The sequence below is a fragment of the Chelonia mydas genome, chromosome 24 (assembly GCF_015237465.2).
Source record: "Chelonia mydas isolate rCheMyd1 chromosome 24, rCheMyd1.pri.v2, whole genome shotgun sequence".
Taxonomy (NCBI): Eukaryota; Metazoa; Chordata; order Testudines; family Cheloniidae; genus Chelonia; species Chelonia mydas.
This window is the reverse complement of record NC_051264.2, coordinates 15,749,508-15,763,952: the sequence shown is the minus strand read 5'-3', so window position 1 is coordinate 15,763,952 and position 14,445 is coordinate 15,749,508. Positions and strand designations below refer to the sequence as shown.

Sequence of the window (14,445 nt, the reverse complement as noted above, 5' to 3'; positions counted from 1 at the left end):
AGTTGCAGTGGGGGAGGTCTAGGTTGGATATCAGGAAACAGTATTTCACTAGGTGGGTGGTGAAGCCCTGGAATGGGTTCCCTAGGGAGGTGGTGGAATCGCCATCCTTAGGGGTTTTTAAGGCCCGGCTTGACAAAGCCCTGGCTGGGATGATTTAGTTGGGGTTGGTCATGCTTTGAGCAGGGGGTTGGCCTAGGTGACCTGCTGAGGTCTCTTCCAACCCTAATCTTCTATGATTCTATGATCCGCTATCTGTACTGGTGATGGTGAGGCAATATTAAATGTCATGGTATCTGTCTTATACCTGCTTCTACAGAGGAGTTTAATTGTTCCTTATGTGTATCAATAATGAAAGGCAGCTCTTTCAGCCACCAGGTTCGGGCCAAGTTTAAACCAACCGAGAGGCATTGGTCTGCAGGCGGGAGATCAGAGAGGGACCCTGGCAGTGGGAGAGGCTGCCGTGTTGGGAGGCCAGGGCGAGGGCAGCGTCTTTGTCTGATCTGTTTATTCTGCAGCCCCTTCATCCCTTCCTGAGAGCAACAAACAAGCTGTGACAAGCCCGAGGTCTTCCTGTACTAACTCGTTGTCCCCAAGTCCAGCACCAGGGCGCCTGGGTTCTATCCTCGCCTCTGGGAGGGGAGTGGGGTCTAGTGGGTTAGACCAGGGCGGCCTGGGACTCAGGACTCCTGGCTTCTAGCCTCAGGACTGGGAGGGGAGTGGAGTTTAGTAGTTGGTAGGGGGGGAGGGGGAGGGAGCCAGGACTCCTGGCTTCTATTTCTAGCTCTTGGCCACTCCAGGGATGTTGGATGGGAGACAACCTCCAGGCCTGAAATAGCTGGGGCACTAGAATGCACCCCCCTCCCCGAGTAGTGGGACCAGGGGGGAGAGGAGCTCAGGAGGCCTTACCCATGCCAGCTGACGCCATGTCAGACTCCCCACCTGGCTGCATCTCCTCCTATCGCCAGGCACCCCCAGTCACAGACTTCTGCATGCCAGTGTTGCCAGGCGAGGGTGCAACCTCACCCTCCCTCCTCGGGTTTCACCAGCCCTGGGGAGGGGCAGGGGAAGAGAGAGAAAAGTAGGCAATGCGGCCACTTCTCGGGTGGGGAAGTTGGGGAACAGCCGCACAACGACGCCGCATGGGGACGGTTTGTCTGGTGTGGAGATGCAGCCACCTCCGGGGCAGGGCAGCTGGGGAACAGCCACACATAACGCCACATGGGGCAGCTCACCCAGCACTGAGACGCAGCCACCTCTGGGGTGGGAGCAGCTGGAGAACAGCCACAAGGGGACAGCTCACCTAGACCTTTCGGGGGATAGTTACTGGAGTCAGTGGTTTCCAGATACAGAGGGAGCCACCCTGAGCAAACCGGAACATTTCTTATTTACATGCAACAAGGAAGTAGGTGAACCAGTCCAAATCGTCAGGGCTGGCCCCGATGTCCCAGAGTGGCACTAGGGGGCGCTGTGCTGGGGGGAGCAGGGCAGAGGAGACTCCGTAGGGGTTGAACATAAGAATGGGGCAGTGGAGTTCACTGGGGCCAAGCAGGAAAAACATCCCTCCAAAGGGTGTGTTTTCGCAGAGGTGGCAAAAACAGGCCAGGGAGACCAACCCAGTCTTATTAAACTGAAATGGAAAAGAGGAGGCGAAAGGGTCACGTGACTATAGCACAGCAATGGGAGTCAGGACACCTGGGTTCTATCCCCAGCTCGGGGATGGGGGAGTGGGGGCTAGTGGGGGGGCGGGGGGGAGCTGGGAGCCAGGACTCCTGAGTTCTCCCCCTGGCTCGAGGAGGGGAGTGGTGGAGTATAGTGGTTGGGGGGTGCCTGGGTTCTATCCCCCGCTCGGGGATGGGGGGTGGGGGCTAATGGTTAGAGCCGGGGCGGGAGCTGGGAGCCAGGACTCCTGGGTTCTCCCCCTGGCTCGAGGCAGGGAGTGGAGTATAGTGGTTGGGGGGGTGCCTGGGTTCTATCCCTGGCTTGGGGAGAGGAGTGGGGTCTAGTGGGTTACAGCGGGGGGGGGGAGGCTGGGAGCCAGGACTCCTGGGTCCTATTCCCAGTTCAGTAGCACGTTTGTTTAAACTCCTGTGGTTGTATAACACCAAGAACCACGTCCCCTTGCCTGTGACCTGAGCGCACCAGGAAATGAGAACAATTTCACGTGACAAGTTGGAATTCCCCCCCTTGCCCAACACTTCCTGCCAGCTCTGCTATATTTAGATCTGAGCCTGTGGGCCCATCCAGCCTGGCATCCCACCTGCACCCCCGTCATTGATATAGAGCCACGGGCCCATCTAGCCCAGTTCCCACCTCCTACTTGTCACCCCGGATCTGACCCATGGGCCCATCTAGCCCAGTACCCTGCCCCCACCCGGATCAGACCCCTGGGCATACAATGGCCCTGGCTTGTTCCCGACCTGCATCAGGCCATCTCCTGGGGACACACGACCTGGCGCTTTTCTTGCCCCAGCGGGCAGGGTTGTAAGGTGTGTCACTGCCAATACAACTCCCCAGGGCAAGACATTGACCTACCCAGCACACGCCCTTGCCACGTATGAGCTGGGAGGGGAGCTGTGACCGGGTGCCCGAGGTGGCCCACAGTGCAAATTCCACGCTCAGGGCAGACTGCAAGGAACCGGGCAGACAATCCCCAGAGCTGGTGGTTTTCTCTAGCATTGGATGCACCAAACCAGTAACAAAAGAGCTTCTGCAGCACCACACTGGTTAACCAGAAGCCAGACACTGTCCCCTTTAGGCATTCATTAATTCTTTAATTCTTTAGGCCATCTTTATGTAAGCAGAGTCAGGATGAGCTCCACCCTGACATCGGGTGGTGAGGTGTGGCAAGTTGTGGAAAAGAACTTCAGGGGCCGATCTCATTTGCATAGGCACACCCACCCCGCCTAGCATGAACCCATAGCTGCCCAAATGGTCACTTTGGCTGCTGTGGGATCCCCAGTTTCTCTGTTATTGGGGCAGGAAGAATAAATTGTTATTACCCTGACTATGGGAACTGTGCTTGGAACTGTACTGGGCCTTTTGTTACGATGGAGGGACTCACCATCAACTAAGCAGCACTCGCTAGGCAAGGGACATGGGTTCCAAAACTCTGTGCATTGAGAGAGGCTGGGGACAAGTATTAATACTTGGTGGCATGGGTCTGTGGGTGAGGGCCTTACATGCTAATTGCACTTTCTCCTCTCTTCACTGTGGAATATCAGAGCTAATTTTGATTCCTTTAGAAGTCTAGTTACAGGCTGCTGAGCTCACTTTAGGCTAATGATCTACCAGCACTGAGGCTCCCCTACTACAAGCTGAATTCACCTAAGAGCTGAAATCACTGAGCGTTGTGTTAAGTAGGGGGGGAGCCTGAAGATATATTGTGGAGCAGTTTGCAAGGAGTGCTGGAGTGCCTTGTGGACAGGCTGGTGGAGCAGTTCATAGGATGGTTGGACCTGCTTGTGGGATGTGGAGCAGTTCGTGGACTGGCTGGTGGGGCAGTTTGTGGGACGGTGGGAGCTGGTTGTGGGCTGCCGAGCCACGCGAAGCAGTTCGTGGGGTGGCTGGCGGGGCGGAGCGGACCGAAACGAAGGCCTATGGAGCTGTGGGGCAGTCAGCTTCAGATCATGTAAGGTGCCCCTTACCTCTCTCTCCCCCCGCCCCATCTCCACCCAGGTTGGGAGGTAAAGCTCTGCAGATAAACTTTCGAACTCTGGGGCTGCCCTGACCAGGGACAGAGACTTTTCGGCCACTGGACTTTTGGGACTTTGGGTGATTTGGGGTTGCTGGACTCAAGAACCAAAGGGAAGGGCATGCCCCAATTTGCTTGGGGTGGGTTTTTTGCTCATGGGTTGTGTTACGAATCCTGTTGGTGGTGTTTCCCCAACATAATGCCACATTGTTTCTCTCTGTTATTAAAAGGCTTTTTGCTACACTCAGACTATGTGCTTGCGAGGGGGGAAGTATTGCCTCTTGGAGGCGCCCAGCGGGGGTGGTATATATTTGTCCCAGGTCACTGGGTGGGGGCTCGAGCCGGTTTGCATTGTGTTATTGGAATGGATCTCCTAGATATTGAACCCGGCCCTTGTTGCTGCCAACTCTGACAGGCAGAAGGGTTACATTTAAAAAAGGGAAGAAGGATGATCCTGGGAACTACAGGCCGGTCAGCCTCACCTCAGTCCCCGGAAAAATCATGGAGCAGGTCCTCAAGGAATCAATTCTGAAGCACTTAGAGGAGAGGAAAGTGATCAGGAACAGTCAGCATGGATTCACCAAGGGAAAGTCGTGCCTGACTAATCTAATTGCCTTCTATGATGAGATAACTGGTTCTGTGGATGAGGGGAAAGCAGTGGACGTGTTATTCCTCGACTTTAGCAAAGCTTTTGACACGGTCTCCCACAGTATTCTTGTCAGCAAGTTAAAGAAGTATGGGCTGGATGGATGCACTACAAGGTGGGTAGAAAGTTGGCTAGATTGTCGGGCTCAAAGAGTAGTGATCAATGGCTCCATGTCTAGTTGGCAGCCAGTATCTAGCGGAGTGCCCCAAGGGTCGGTCCTGGGGCCGGTTTTGTTCAATATCTTCATTAATGATCTGGAGGATGGTGTGGATTGCACTCTCAGCAAGTTTGCCGATGACACTAAACTGGGAGGAGTGGTAGATACGCTGGAGGGTAGGGATAGGATACAGAGGGACCTAGACAAATCGGAGGATTGGGCCAAAAGAAATCTGATGAGGTTCAACAAGGACAAGTGCAGAGTCCTGCCTTAGGACGGAAGAATCCAATGCACCGCTACAGACTAGGGACCGAATGGCTCGGCAGCAGTTCTGCAGAGAAGGACCTAGGGGTTACAGTGGACGAGAAGCTGGATATGAGTCAGCAGTGTGCCCTTGTTGCCAAGAAGGCCAATGGCATTTTGGGGTGTATAAGTAGGGGCATTGCCAGCAGATCAAGGGACGTGATCGTTCCCCTCTATTCAACATTGGTGAGGCCTCCTCTGGAGTACCGTGTCCAGTTTTGGGCCCCACACTACAAGAAGGATGTGGAGAAATTGAAGAGAGTCCAGCGGAGGGCAACAAAAATGATTAGGGGACTGGAACACATGAGTTATGAGGAGAGACTGAGGGAACTGGGATTGTTTAGTTTACGGAAGAGAAGAGAGAGGGGGGATTTGATAGCTGCTTTTAACTACCTGAAAGGTGGGTCCAAAGAGGATGGATCTAGACTATTCTCAGTGATAGCAGATGACAGTACAAGGAGTAATGGTCTCAAGTTGCAGTGGGGGAGATTTAGGTTGGATATTAGGAAAAACTTTTTCACTAGGAGGGTGGTGAAACACTGGAATGCGTCACCTAGGGAGGTGGTGGAATCCCCTTCCTTAGAAGTTTTTAAGGTCAGGCTTGACAAAGCCCGGGCTGGGATGATTTAGTTGGGATTGGTCCTGCTCTGGGCAGGGGGTTGGACTAGATGGCCTCCAGAGGTCCCTTCCAACCCTGATATTCTATGATTCTATGATTCCAGCCCTTGGCTCCCATCCAGACAAATAGGTCTAATATAGTGAGAGGTTACTGGAAACCCAATTCACCAAATGTGAGGCTCGTTCCAATCCCAAAGGATCAGACACTTCCCCCCAGGTTAGGGTGACCAGATGTCCCATTTTTATAGGGACAGTCCCATTTTGGGGGACTTTTTCTTATATAGGGGCCTATTACCCCCTACCCCCTGTCCCATTTTTTCACAGTTGCTATCTGGTCACCCTAGCCCAGGTCAATATAATCTCAGATTTTAGCACGCTGTCAGCCAATCCTTAGTAAACTAACTAGAGATTTAATAATAAAAGGAGAGAGTTATAAATGGGTAATAAATCCTATGCAGACAAGTGATTGCAAAGTCCTTAGATCAGGACAGACGGTGGACTTGACAAAGTCTCTCTGGTAACTTCCAAAGGATTGGAAGGTCCTCAGTCCAGAGTTCAAGTTGCTCCTGTTAATTGTAAATCCACAGTCCAAAGAATTGGGGCAGGCAAAATGGAGGCATTGAAACTGCAATTTATATCTTCTCTGCCGTGGGCATGGAAATGTACTGTCCCAAAGAAAGCCCCCAGCTCCAGTGCATGGAAAATCACTGGCCCAAGATGGATCCTAGGGTCATGTGAGCTACCACATGCCCTTAGGTGATCTGCTGAAACACAGGGGGTGGCCACACTGGCTCCTCGCTGTCTGAGGCATCCTCAGGAAAAGCTATTTGGACGGGATGGGTTTCTCCGATGGCCCATTGTGAGAGTGGAGTGCCTTTGATAGGTAAGGCCCTTCGGTTTCGGATTTGATTTGATTTAATTTTTCCCGGGTGTTTATTAACCATCACAACAAAAACAGGTGAAAATCGGTGCCAAAAACTATTGGTAATTTTTCTGGGTAAATCTCGGGGTTTATTTTGGTGGACGGGGGGAAGTGCTCAGTGGATTAACGCTTTGATGAACGGTTTCAGAGTAGCAGCCGTGTTAGTCTGTATCCGCAAAAAGAAAAGGAGGACTTGTGGCACCTTAGAGACTAACCAATTTATCTGAGCATAAGCAAATGCATCCGATGAAGTGAGCTGTAGCTCACGAGCGCTTATGCTCAAATAGATTGGTTAGTCTCTAAGGTGCCACAAGTCCTCCTGTTCTTTTTGCGAATACAGACTAACACGGCGGCTACTCTGAAACCTGTCAGTTGACCGTTGTAGACTTAGAACTATTTATTAAGCCTATAAATATTAATGTTTAATAATTGGGCCCCACCATTTGCAGCGGATACTCTCAATTTCATCCTTTTCTCCTGTTTTTTGGTTGTTTTTAAACTTTTGAATGCGTCCTTGTGCTCTGAACCATGTTCTGAGACAGTTTTGTTTTCTTCCCATTTCACTGCATCAGATCTTTAAACCATTCAGTGTGCCCATGGTGGGCATGAGATTCATTCAGAGGCACACGCTTCCGAGCTTGCGTGCGGGCCTGTTTGTTTATTGTGTGTATCTTCCAGACTAATACAGAGCCTGACTTTAACAGGCAGCTTTGCATATACACACAGACTAATGCATTATCCTAATCCATATCTCTCATGCAATGCATTGTATTTTCCTAATAAAACAAGTTCTTTTTTATATATTTGAATGATACAAAAGTATGGTGAAAATCGGAAACTAAGGGTAATTGTATAACAGTGATAATATCAATGATATAAATGGTCTTTAATCATACAGCTGCACAGGAAGGGTGTCTAGTGATTGGGAGGGCAGGGAGTCAGGACTCCTGGGAGGGGAGGGGAGTGAAGGGGAGGGGAGTGGGGTCAAGTGGTTAGAGCCGGGGTAGCTGGAAGCCAGGACGCCTGAGTTCTATCCCTAGCTCTGGGAGGGGAGAGGGGGCTAGTGGTTAGAGATGGAAACCCCGTCCCTGGAGCAAACTCTCCCTTCCTGGCAGCCCAGATGGGAGTGTCATGCTGACTTTTAATGGGCCACTAGGCAGGGCCGTGAGGAGTAGGTGGAGCAGGATACGGGCGGTTTATTGCGGGATCGCTTCTCATGGCTCACATTTGCTCTCCAGGGTGTGGCTGCATCTGGCTAGGCTGGTTCTTGTGCTATTCCTCTTTGCAGCTTGGGGGTGGGCCTGGGGGCCGGCTCTGTCCGGTGGTGGATAAAGGGCCCTGGATCTGCAAGGAAGAAGAGAACGGGAAAGGCAGAGCGGAGGAGCAGAGGATCCTGGAGCATCTGTTTCTCAGGGGAGGAAGACGGTGAAAGGCGGAAAGGAGGGAGAGATCCGGGGAGGGGGGGGTCTGATTCTCAGCAAGGGAAGAAGGAAGGTGAAAGGCAGAAAGAAGAGAGTGACCGTTGCGGGTTTGCTCCGCCGAGCAGAAGAAGGACGTGTGGGGCAGAGCGGAGGACAGCAAACACCCTGAATTTGCCCAGTGGACCCCAGGGCCCTGAGGCAGTAGTGGGTGGAAAAGGGGAGCGAGAAAGGCCACTCAGAGGGGAGAACGCCCCAAGTCAACTCAGGAAATACAGCAAGCCAGCACCAGAGGAGCAGGAGAACGGCCCGGAGGAGGAGAGGGGAGGCCTGGAAATTAGGGGGCTTGGAGACACGCCCTGAGGGAGTGGCAGACCAGCAAAGGCTCCCAGGGGGAGTGCGGCACCATGAGTTACCCAGACTATGGTAAGGGCCCCGAGCCCTCCGTCCCTGCTCAGCCACCCCCATACTCCAGTGTGCCACCTTATGCGGCCCCTCCTCCGCTACTGCCCTCAGGCGGGCAACTCCCCACCCCAAGCTACGGGGCAGCCCCCAACCAACAGGGCTATTACCCTCCATACAACGAGGACCCCAACCGGGGACCGATGAGCTATGCCCCACAGCAGATCATCCTGGTCTCCCCACCTCCTGCCAAGGAGAATGACTACCTGGGCTACTCCATCTTCACCCTCCTCTGCTGCTGCCTGCCCCTGGGCATCGTGGCGCTGGTGTATTCCATCCAGGTGAGTCCCTAGGGGGCACTCTCCCCTAGCCCCATTGACCCAGCATAGCCGCTAGGGGGCGCTGTGCTGCAGGGAGCAGGGTGGGGATACTCTCCTCTGGCCCCATTGACCCCGCATGGCCTCTAGGGGGCGCTGTGCTGCAGGGAGCAGGGTGGGGATACTCTCCCCTGGCAGTCAGGGCTGGCACTAGGGGGAGCTGTGCTGCGGGGAGCAGGGTGGGGATACTCTCCCCTGGCCCCATTGACCCAGCATTGCTGCTAGGGGGCGCTGTGCTGCAGGGAGCAGGGTGGGGATACTCTCCCCTGGCAGTCAGGGCTGGAGCTAGGGGGCGCTGTGCTGCAGAGAGCAGGGTGGGGATACTCTCCCCTGGCCCCATTGACCCCGCATGGCCTCTAGGGGGCGCTGTGCTGCAGGGAGCAGGGTGGGGATACTCTCCCCTGGCAGTCAGGGCTGGCACTAGGGGGAGCTGTGCTGCGGGGAGCAGGGTGGGGATACTCTCCCCTGGCCCCATTGACCCAGCATTGCTGCTAGGGGGCGCTGTGCTGCAGGGAGCAGGGTGCGGATACTCTCCCCTGGCAGTCAGGGCTGGAGCTAGGGGGCGCTGTGCTGCAGAGAGCAGGGTGGGGATACTCTCCCCTGGCCCCATTGACCCCGCATGGCCGCTAGGGGGCGCTGTGCTGCAGGGAGCAGGGTGGGGATACTCTCCCCTGGCAGTCAGGGCTGGCGCTAGGGGGCGCTGTGCTGCAGGGAGCAGGGTGGGGATACTCTCCCCTGGCCCCATTGACCCAGCATAGCCGCTAGGTGGCGCTGTGCTGCAGGGAGCAGGGTGCGGATACTCTCCCCTGGCAGTCAGGGCTGGTGCTAGGGGGCGCTGTGCTGCAGGGAGCAGGGTGGGGATACTCTCCCCTGGCAGTCAGGGCTGGCGCTAGGGGGCGCTGTGCTGCAGGGAGCAGGGTGGGGGGTGCTCTTTCCAGGCAGTCAGTGCTGATCGCATTGCACCACTTGGGGGCACTGTGCTGCAGGGCACAGTGGGCTCTCTCTTGTGGCAATGAGTTCCACAGTCCGCACCCATCCCACAGCTTGCTCTTCTGGGATCCTGTCACTGGAGCAGGTGACATCATTCCTCAGGGATCGGTCGGAGGACAACAAAGCAAGCTCTCTACTGAGTGGGGAGACCGTGTAAGGCTAGGAGGGTCTGGGGGTGGGTGCCCAGCTGGCTGGTGACATGGGCTGCTCCGCTCTGTGCCACCTGGGCCATTCCTTGTCCCTTTGGTTTCAAGTTAGTAATAGCCTGGATCGGCGCAGCCAGATAAGTGTGTGGCATGGAACCAGGTTCTAAGGGGAAGGCAGGTGTTGACATCTGATTCCCTAGGCTTGATTCTAGGCAGCTGCTTTTCATCCATGGAAAGGATCCGTTGGGACTACGGGGCGGGGGAAAGAGCTGGGGACTGGGTAGAGGCACTGGGGAACAGCCACACGGAGATAATAAGAGGGGTGTGGTAGAGGTGCTATTCATGGTTGTTACTCAGCAGCCCCATCCCAGAGGTGGCTGCATCTCAGCACCCCTGTGAGCCATCCCCATTCAACGTCACTGTGGGGCTGTTCCCCAGCTGCTCCATCTTGGAGGCAGCTGCGTCTCAGCCCCCAGTGAGCCATCCCTGTGCAGTGTTATGTGTGGCTGTTCCCCGGCTGCCCCGCCCCAGAGGAGGCTGCATCTCAGCGCCGGGTGAACCATACCCATGCAGCGTTGCTGTGTGGTTAATTGTTCCGGTCTCTCTGTCTCTCCACAGACCCGGGATGCCAACAACAGTGGGAACACTGGCCAGGCACAGCAGAGTTCCCGGATGGCCCGGATTTTCAACCACACAGCCCTGGGGGTGGGGATTGTGGTGCTGATTGTGTGGGTTGCCATTGTGATTGCCATCAGCGTCTCAGCCTATAGATAAAACCCCTGAGGGACTGATCCTTCCGCCCAGCCCCTCCCCTCCCCCCAGCCCCCAGCTCTAAGCCGAGCCCTCCAATAGGGGCAGCAGTTTTGAACACCTCCCTGAATCCATACACACAGACCCGAATGCACCACAACACAACCATCTCCTCAGCCCACCCACACACTCACAAAGCAGCCAGTCTGTGCCCCCCACATACAACATCCCCCCCTTGCCAGCCCCCCAGCCAAGATCGTGGGACCCAGGGAGAATGAGCCCCCTCTGCCAGCCATCAGGACTCACACACCCCAGACCCCCCAAGTAGGCCAAGTACCACTCCCCTCCGCACCAGGGCACATGGTCCAATGAGGGCGCAAAGGACTCTGGGAGACACTGGGACTGGACGGGACTTCAGACAGGGTCTGAGATGATTCAGACACGGCAAGGGGGGCTAAGAGGAGTGTGGACCCAAATGTCCTCCTGCCCCCCCTCAATCTGGCCTTACCCCCTGGCTCCCCACCACCACCACCCATCTGGGGTCCATTTTGGGCCACACCATTGGCTTCTGGGAAAAACAGGACTGGCCAGCCCCTTGGCTAAGATTGTCTCATGTCCCCCTTTGTTGTGTTAGAGGATAAGAGCTCTACTACTCCCGCTGGCTGGTGGAGAGACTCCTTTAATGACACCTAGAGGATACCAGCTCGACTACCACTGCTGGCTAGTGGAGCAATTCCTTTAGTGCCGTCTGGAAGATAACAGTCTACTACCACTGCTGGTTAATGGCTGAAGGAGCTGTGAGCAGGGCCTGTCATGGCCTGACCAGCAGGAGCACTCCCTGCTGGGTAACCCCAGAAGTTTGGTCCCTGCTCAGCATCCTAGTGGCAAAATCCAGAAAGAGAGCGTGCAGCTGTCCTCACTCCTCCATTGGGTCCCCAGAACGAACGCCCGTCTGCCTTGAGAAACCAGCTGCTGGCGCCCGGCTGGGAAAGCCACCCCCTGCCAGCTGCACCGACGAGCAGCAAAAAGCCTCTTGGGAGCTTCCTAGCACCTGCGTACGATGCCACCTGCGCCTCGGGAACGACAGTCCCGGGTTACTCCGAAACGACGGCCTCTGAAGGCCTCAAAACGCAGGCGGTTGCCCCAGTGTTTCACCCACCAGCCTTTGCCCGTCTGTCCAGAGGTTGCCCTCAATCCGCTGACAGCACTGAGGCTGGACACACTCGTGACTTTAATGCTCAGCGGAAGCTAGACGCATTCAGGCTGGAAACGAGGGGTCCGTGTCCAACAAGCAGGGGAATGCTGGGGTGGTTTTCTAAAAAAAAATCTGCTCTCATGCAAAAGGGGGTTCATTTGGGGAAGTGTTCAGGGCTTTGTCGTGATCACTGGGCTCCTTTCTGACCCTGTGATCGACAAAGCTACCGATGGACAGTGCTGCCAAGAGCTAGGTAGGATTCTTACGTGACTCTTTGGTTAAAGGGGCATTGGGCGCTCCAGAGGAATTTGGAGGGGTTCAGCGTTATCCCCCATATATTACCTTTGGGTACAGAGTCATGCGTGGGACGGCCTGGCTATGGAGTATTGCCCAGGTGAGGTCATTTTGAATTGAATTGCCCTTCTTGGCTCAATCAGTAGCTTGTCTCTCTTCTTCAGTCCCACTTGAGAATCCTTTGCTTGACTTTAGAAGCGAGATCCACTAATTCCATGGACAGCCGAGCTCCTTTGGGGATATTTCAGGCTCCGTGTCGATACTAAATTCCCCCAGCAGAAGGGGTAGGGAGGGAGACTAAATGTTTGCTGTGTAGCGAGACTGGGACGAGATCTTGTTGCATGGGCTGAGCACTCTGAAATTGTAGCATCCCGCGGGGAGTTCAGTTTCTGCTGCTCGGCTAACCAGCTTCCCGTTGCTTTCTGCAAACTCTCGGCTGCTTTCAAAGTTATTTTTGGCTAGTAAAACACTGATATGTGCTCATGCTCCAGTCGGTGCTATAAGGATCACAGATCCAGAGGGAACTGGCTCATTAAATTATTTAACCAATGTGTGTTTGATATCTTACCTTTCTCACACTGTGCTCTAGCCCACTAGACCCAGCTCCCCTCCCAGAGCCACAAAAAGAGCCCAGGAGTCCTGGCTCCCAGCCCCCCTGCTCTAACCGCTAGACCCCACTTCCTACCCAGAGCAGGGGAGAGAACCCAGGAGTCCTGACTCCCAGTCCCCTCCCTGCTGTAACCACTAGACCTTCCCAGAGCCAAGTACAGGGATAGAACGCAGGTGTCCTGACTCCCAGCTCCTCTGCTCAAACCACTAGACTCCCCTCCTCTCCCAGCTCATCTATAATGAGGTCTTCTGCTGGGCAATTCAGTGACCAGCCCTGGGGAACTGTGTTGGTGGTGACACACTGTGATGGGTTCCCTGGGGTGCAACCTGGAACTGGGGTACCACTGAGCCCTCTGGCTTACAAACCTGGGCTCCCTCTCACACTGTGATATTGTGACAAGCTGCAAACCGCTCCAGGTCCTGCACTTACACAGACATCCACAGGCAGGGATACACCCAGCTGAGTTACATGAATACTTCTCCTAGCCACTCACGAACCAACAATAGAGAGGCTCCAGCCAATTCCCCCCGTTCCCCAGCCTAGGATCCCAGGGCTGCACCTTCCTGCCCTAGCCAGACCCTGACCAGTGTAAGTTTATTATCCAGTCCTCCACTTCTACAAAGGAAAGTGGACGTGCACCAGCTCTTGTTCCTGAGCAGATTCCCCCAGCACTTGGAGCAATGCACTGTGTGACAGGGTTGGGTCAGATGGCTACAGGAGAGTAATAGAAGGCAGATATATTAGCTCCAGGCTAATTAGGTCCCTTTTCCCTGCGTAAGGTAATAGGGAAGGTTCCAGAACAATCAGGAACCTTCTGGAGACAATTAAGACAGGCTGATTAGAACACCTGCAGCCAATCAAGAAGCTGCTAGAATCAATTAAGGCAGGCTAATCAGGGAACCTGGGTTTTAAAAAGGAGCTCACTTCAGTTTGAGGGGTGCGTGTGAGGAGCTGGGAGCAAGGGGCACTCGGCACTCAGAGCTGAGAGTGAGGACGCGGACTGTTGGAGGACTGAGGAGTACAAGCATTATCAGACACCCGGAGGAAGGTCCTATGGCGAGGATAAAGAAGGGGCTGGGAGGAGGCCATGGGGAAGTAGCCCAGGGAGTTGTATCCGTCGCACAGCTGTTCCAGGAGGCACTCTAGACAGCTGCATTCCACAGGGCCCTGGACTGGAACCCGGAGTAGAGGGCGGGCCGGGGTTCCCCCCAAATCCTCCCAACGCCTGGTCAGACACAGGAGGAGTCGACCTGGACTGTGGGTTCAGAAAAACGGCCAAGCTGAGGGCTGCTGTGAAGCTCCAAGGCGAGCAAATCCGCCAGTAAGCACAAGACCAACCAAGGTAGAGCAGGAACTTTGTCACAACTGTTTTAGGTAAAACATAAAACAGATCTATTAACTACAGACCAATTGGAAGTGATTATAAGTAGCGAGCGTAGAGATCACAGTTGGTCACCTGAGAAATAAAAGTAAAATCACAATCTGAGTCCTATAATCTAGACAGGATTTGAGTCAAGCCGTGTCTCACCCTGATGGTATTGTTGTTGTTCCTTCATACACAGCCTGGGACTCTCCTTTCCTGCCTGGGGCCACCTGCTCCATTCAGTCTTTGTCCTCCAGACGTGTTTCCAGCTGTTGAGTTGTGCGGGGGAGAAAGGCCAAGTGATGATGTCGCTTTCCCTCCCTTATTTGTTCCTGCAGCTTGCTGGAAAGATCTTTTGCAATGAAGTGAGTCAAACGGTGTCCAATGTCTACATGTTCTCTGGGAAAGCCATCATTGTTTACAGCTCCTGTGATAGTCCTTGGGAGCGTGGATTCACTTCTGGCTCCTCCGTTGTTGTACCTGAAAGGCTAGTTTTGGGGGGTTCCCAACCTCACAAGCTATTTCAGTAACACACACGTAGCAAAACATCACAGCTCCCCACG

General features: G+C 54.5%; 2 protein-coding genes across 3 annotated transcripts in view; one reads left to right on the top strand and one right to left on the bottom strand.

Annotated features, from left to right (window-relative positions):
• Nucleotides 1–14,445, bottom strand: part of LOC102937842 (B-cell receptor CD22) — a 280,912-nt gene that overhangs the window by 32,978 nt on the left and 233,489 nt on the right. The gene's annotated exons all lie outside the window — the stretch shown is intronic.
• Nucleotides 6,013–12,458, top strand: LOC114022301 (proline rich transmembrane protein 1B). 2 transcript variants are annotated; one of them, XM_037883454.2, is made up of 3 exons: nt 6,013–6,298; nt 7,626–8,498; nt 10,289–12,458. In XM_037883454.2, exons 2-3 carry the CDS (start codon nt 8,163–8,165, stop codon nt 10,442–10,444), a joined length of 492 nt encoding a protein of 163 aa, XP_037739382.1. In that variant the 5' UTR covers nt 6,013–6,298; nt 7,626–8,162; the 3' UTR covers nt 10,445–12,458. The 2 variants fall into 2 exon arrangements, with proteins under 2 accessions (XP_037739382.1, XP_043391107.1); XM_043535172.1 differs by lacking the exon at nt 6,013–6,298 and having other exon boundaries at nt 7,313–8,498.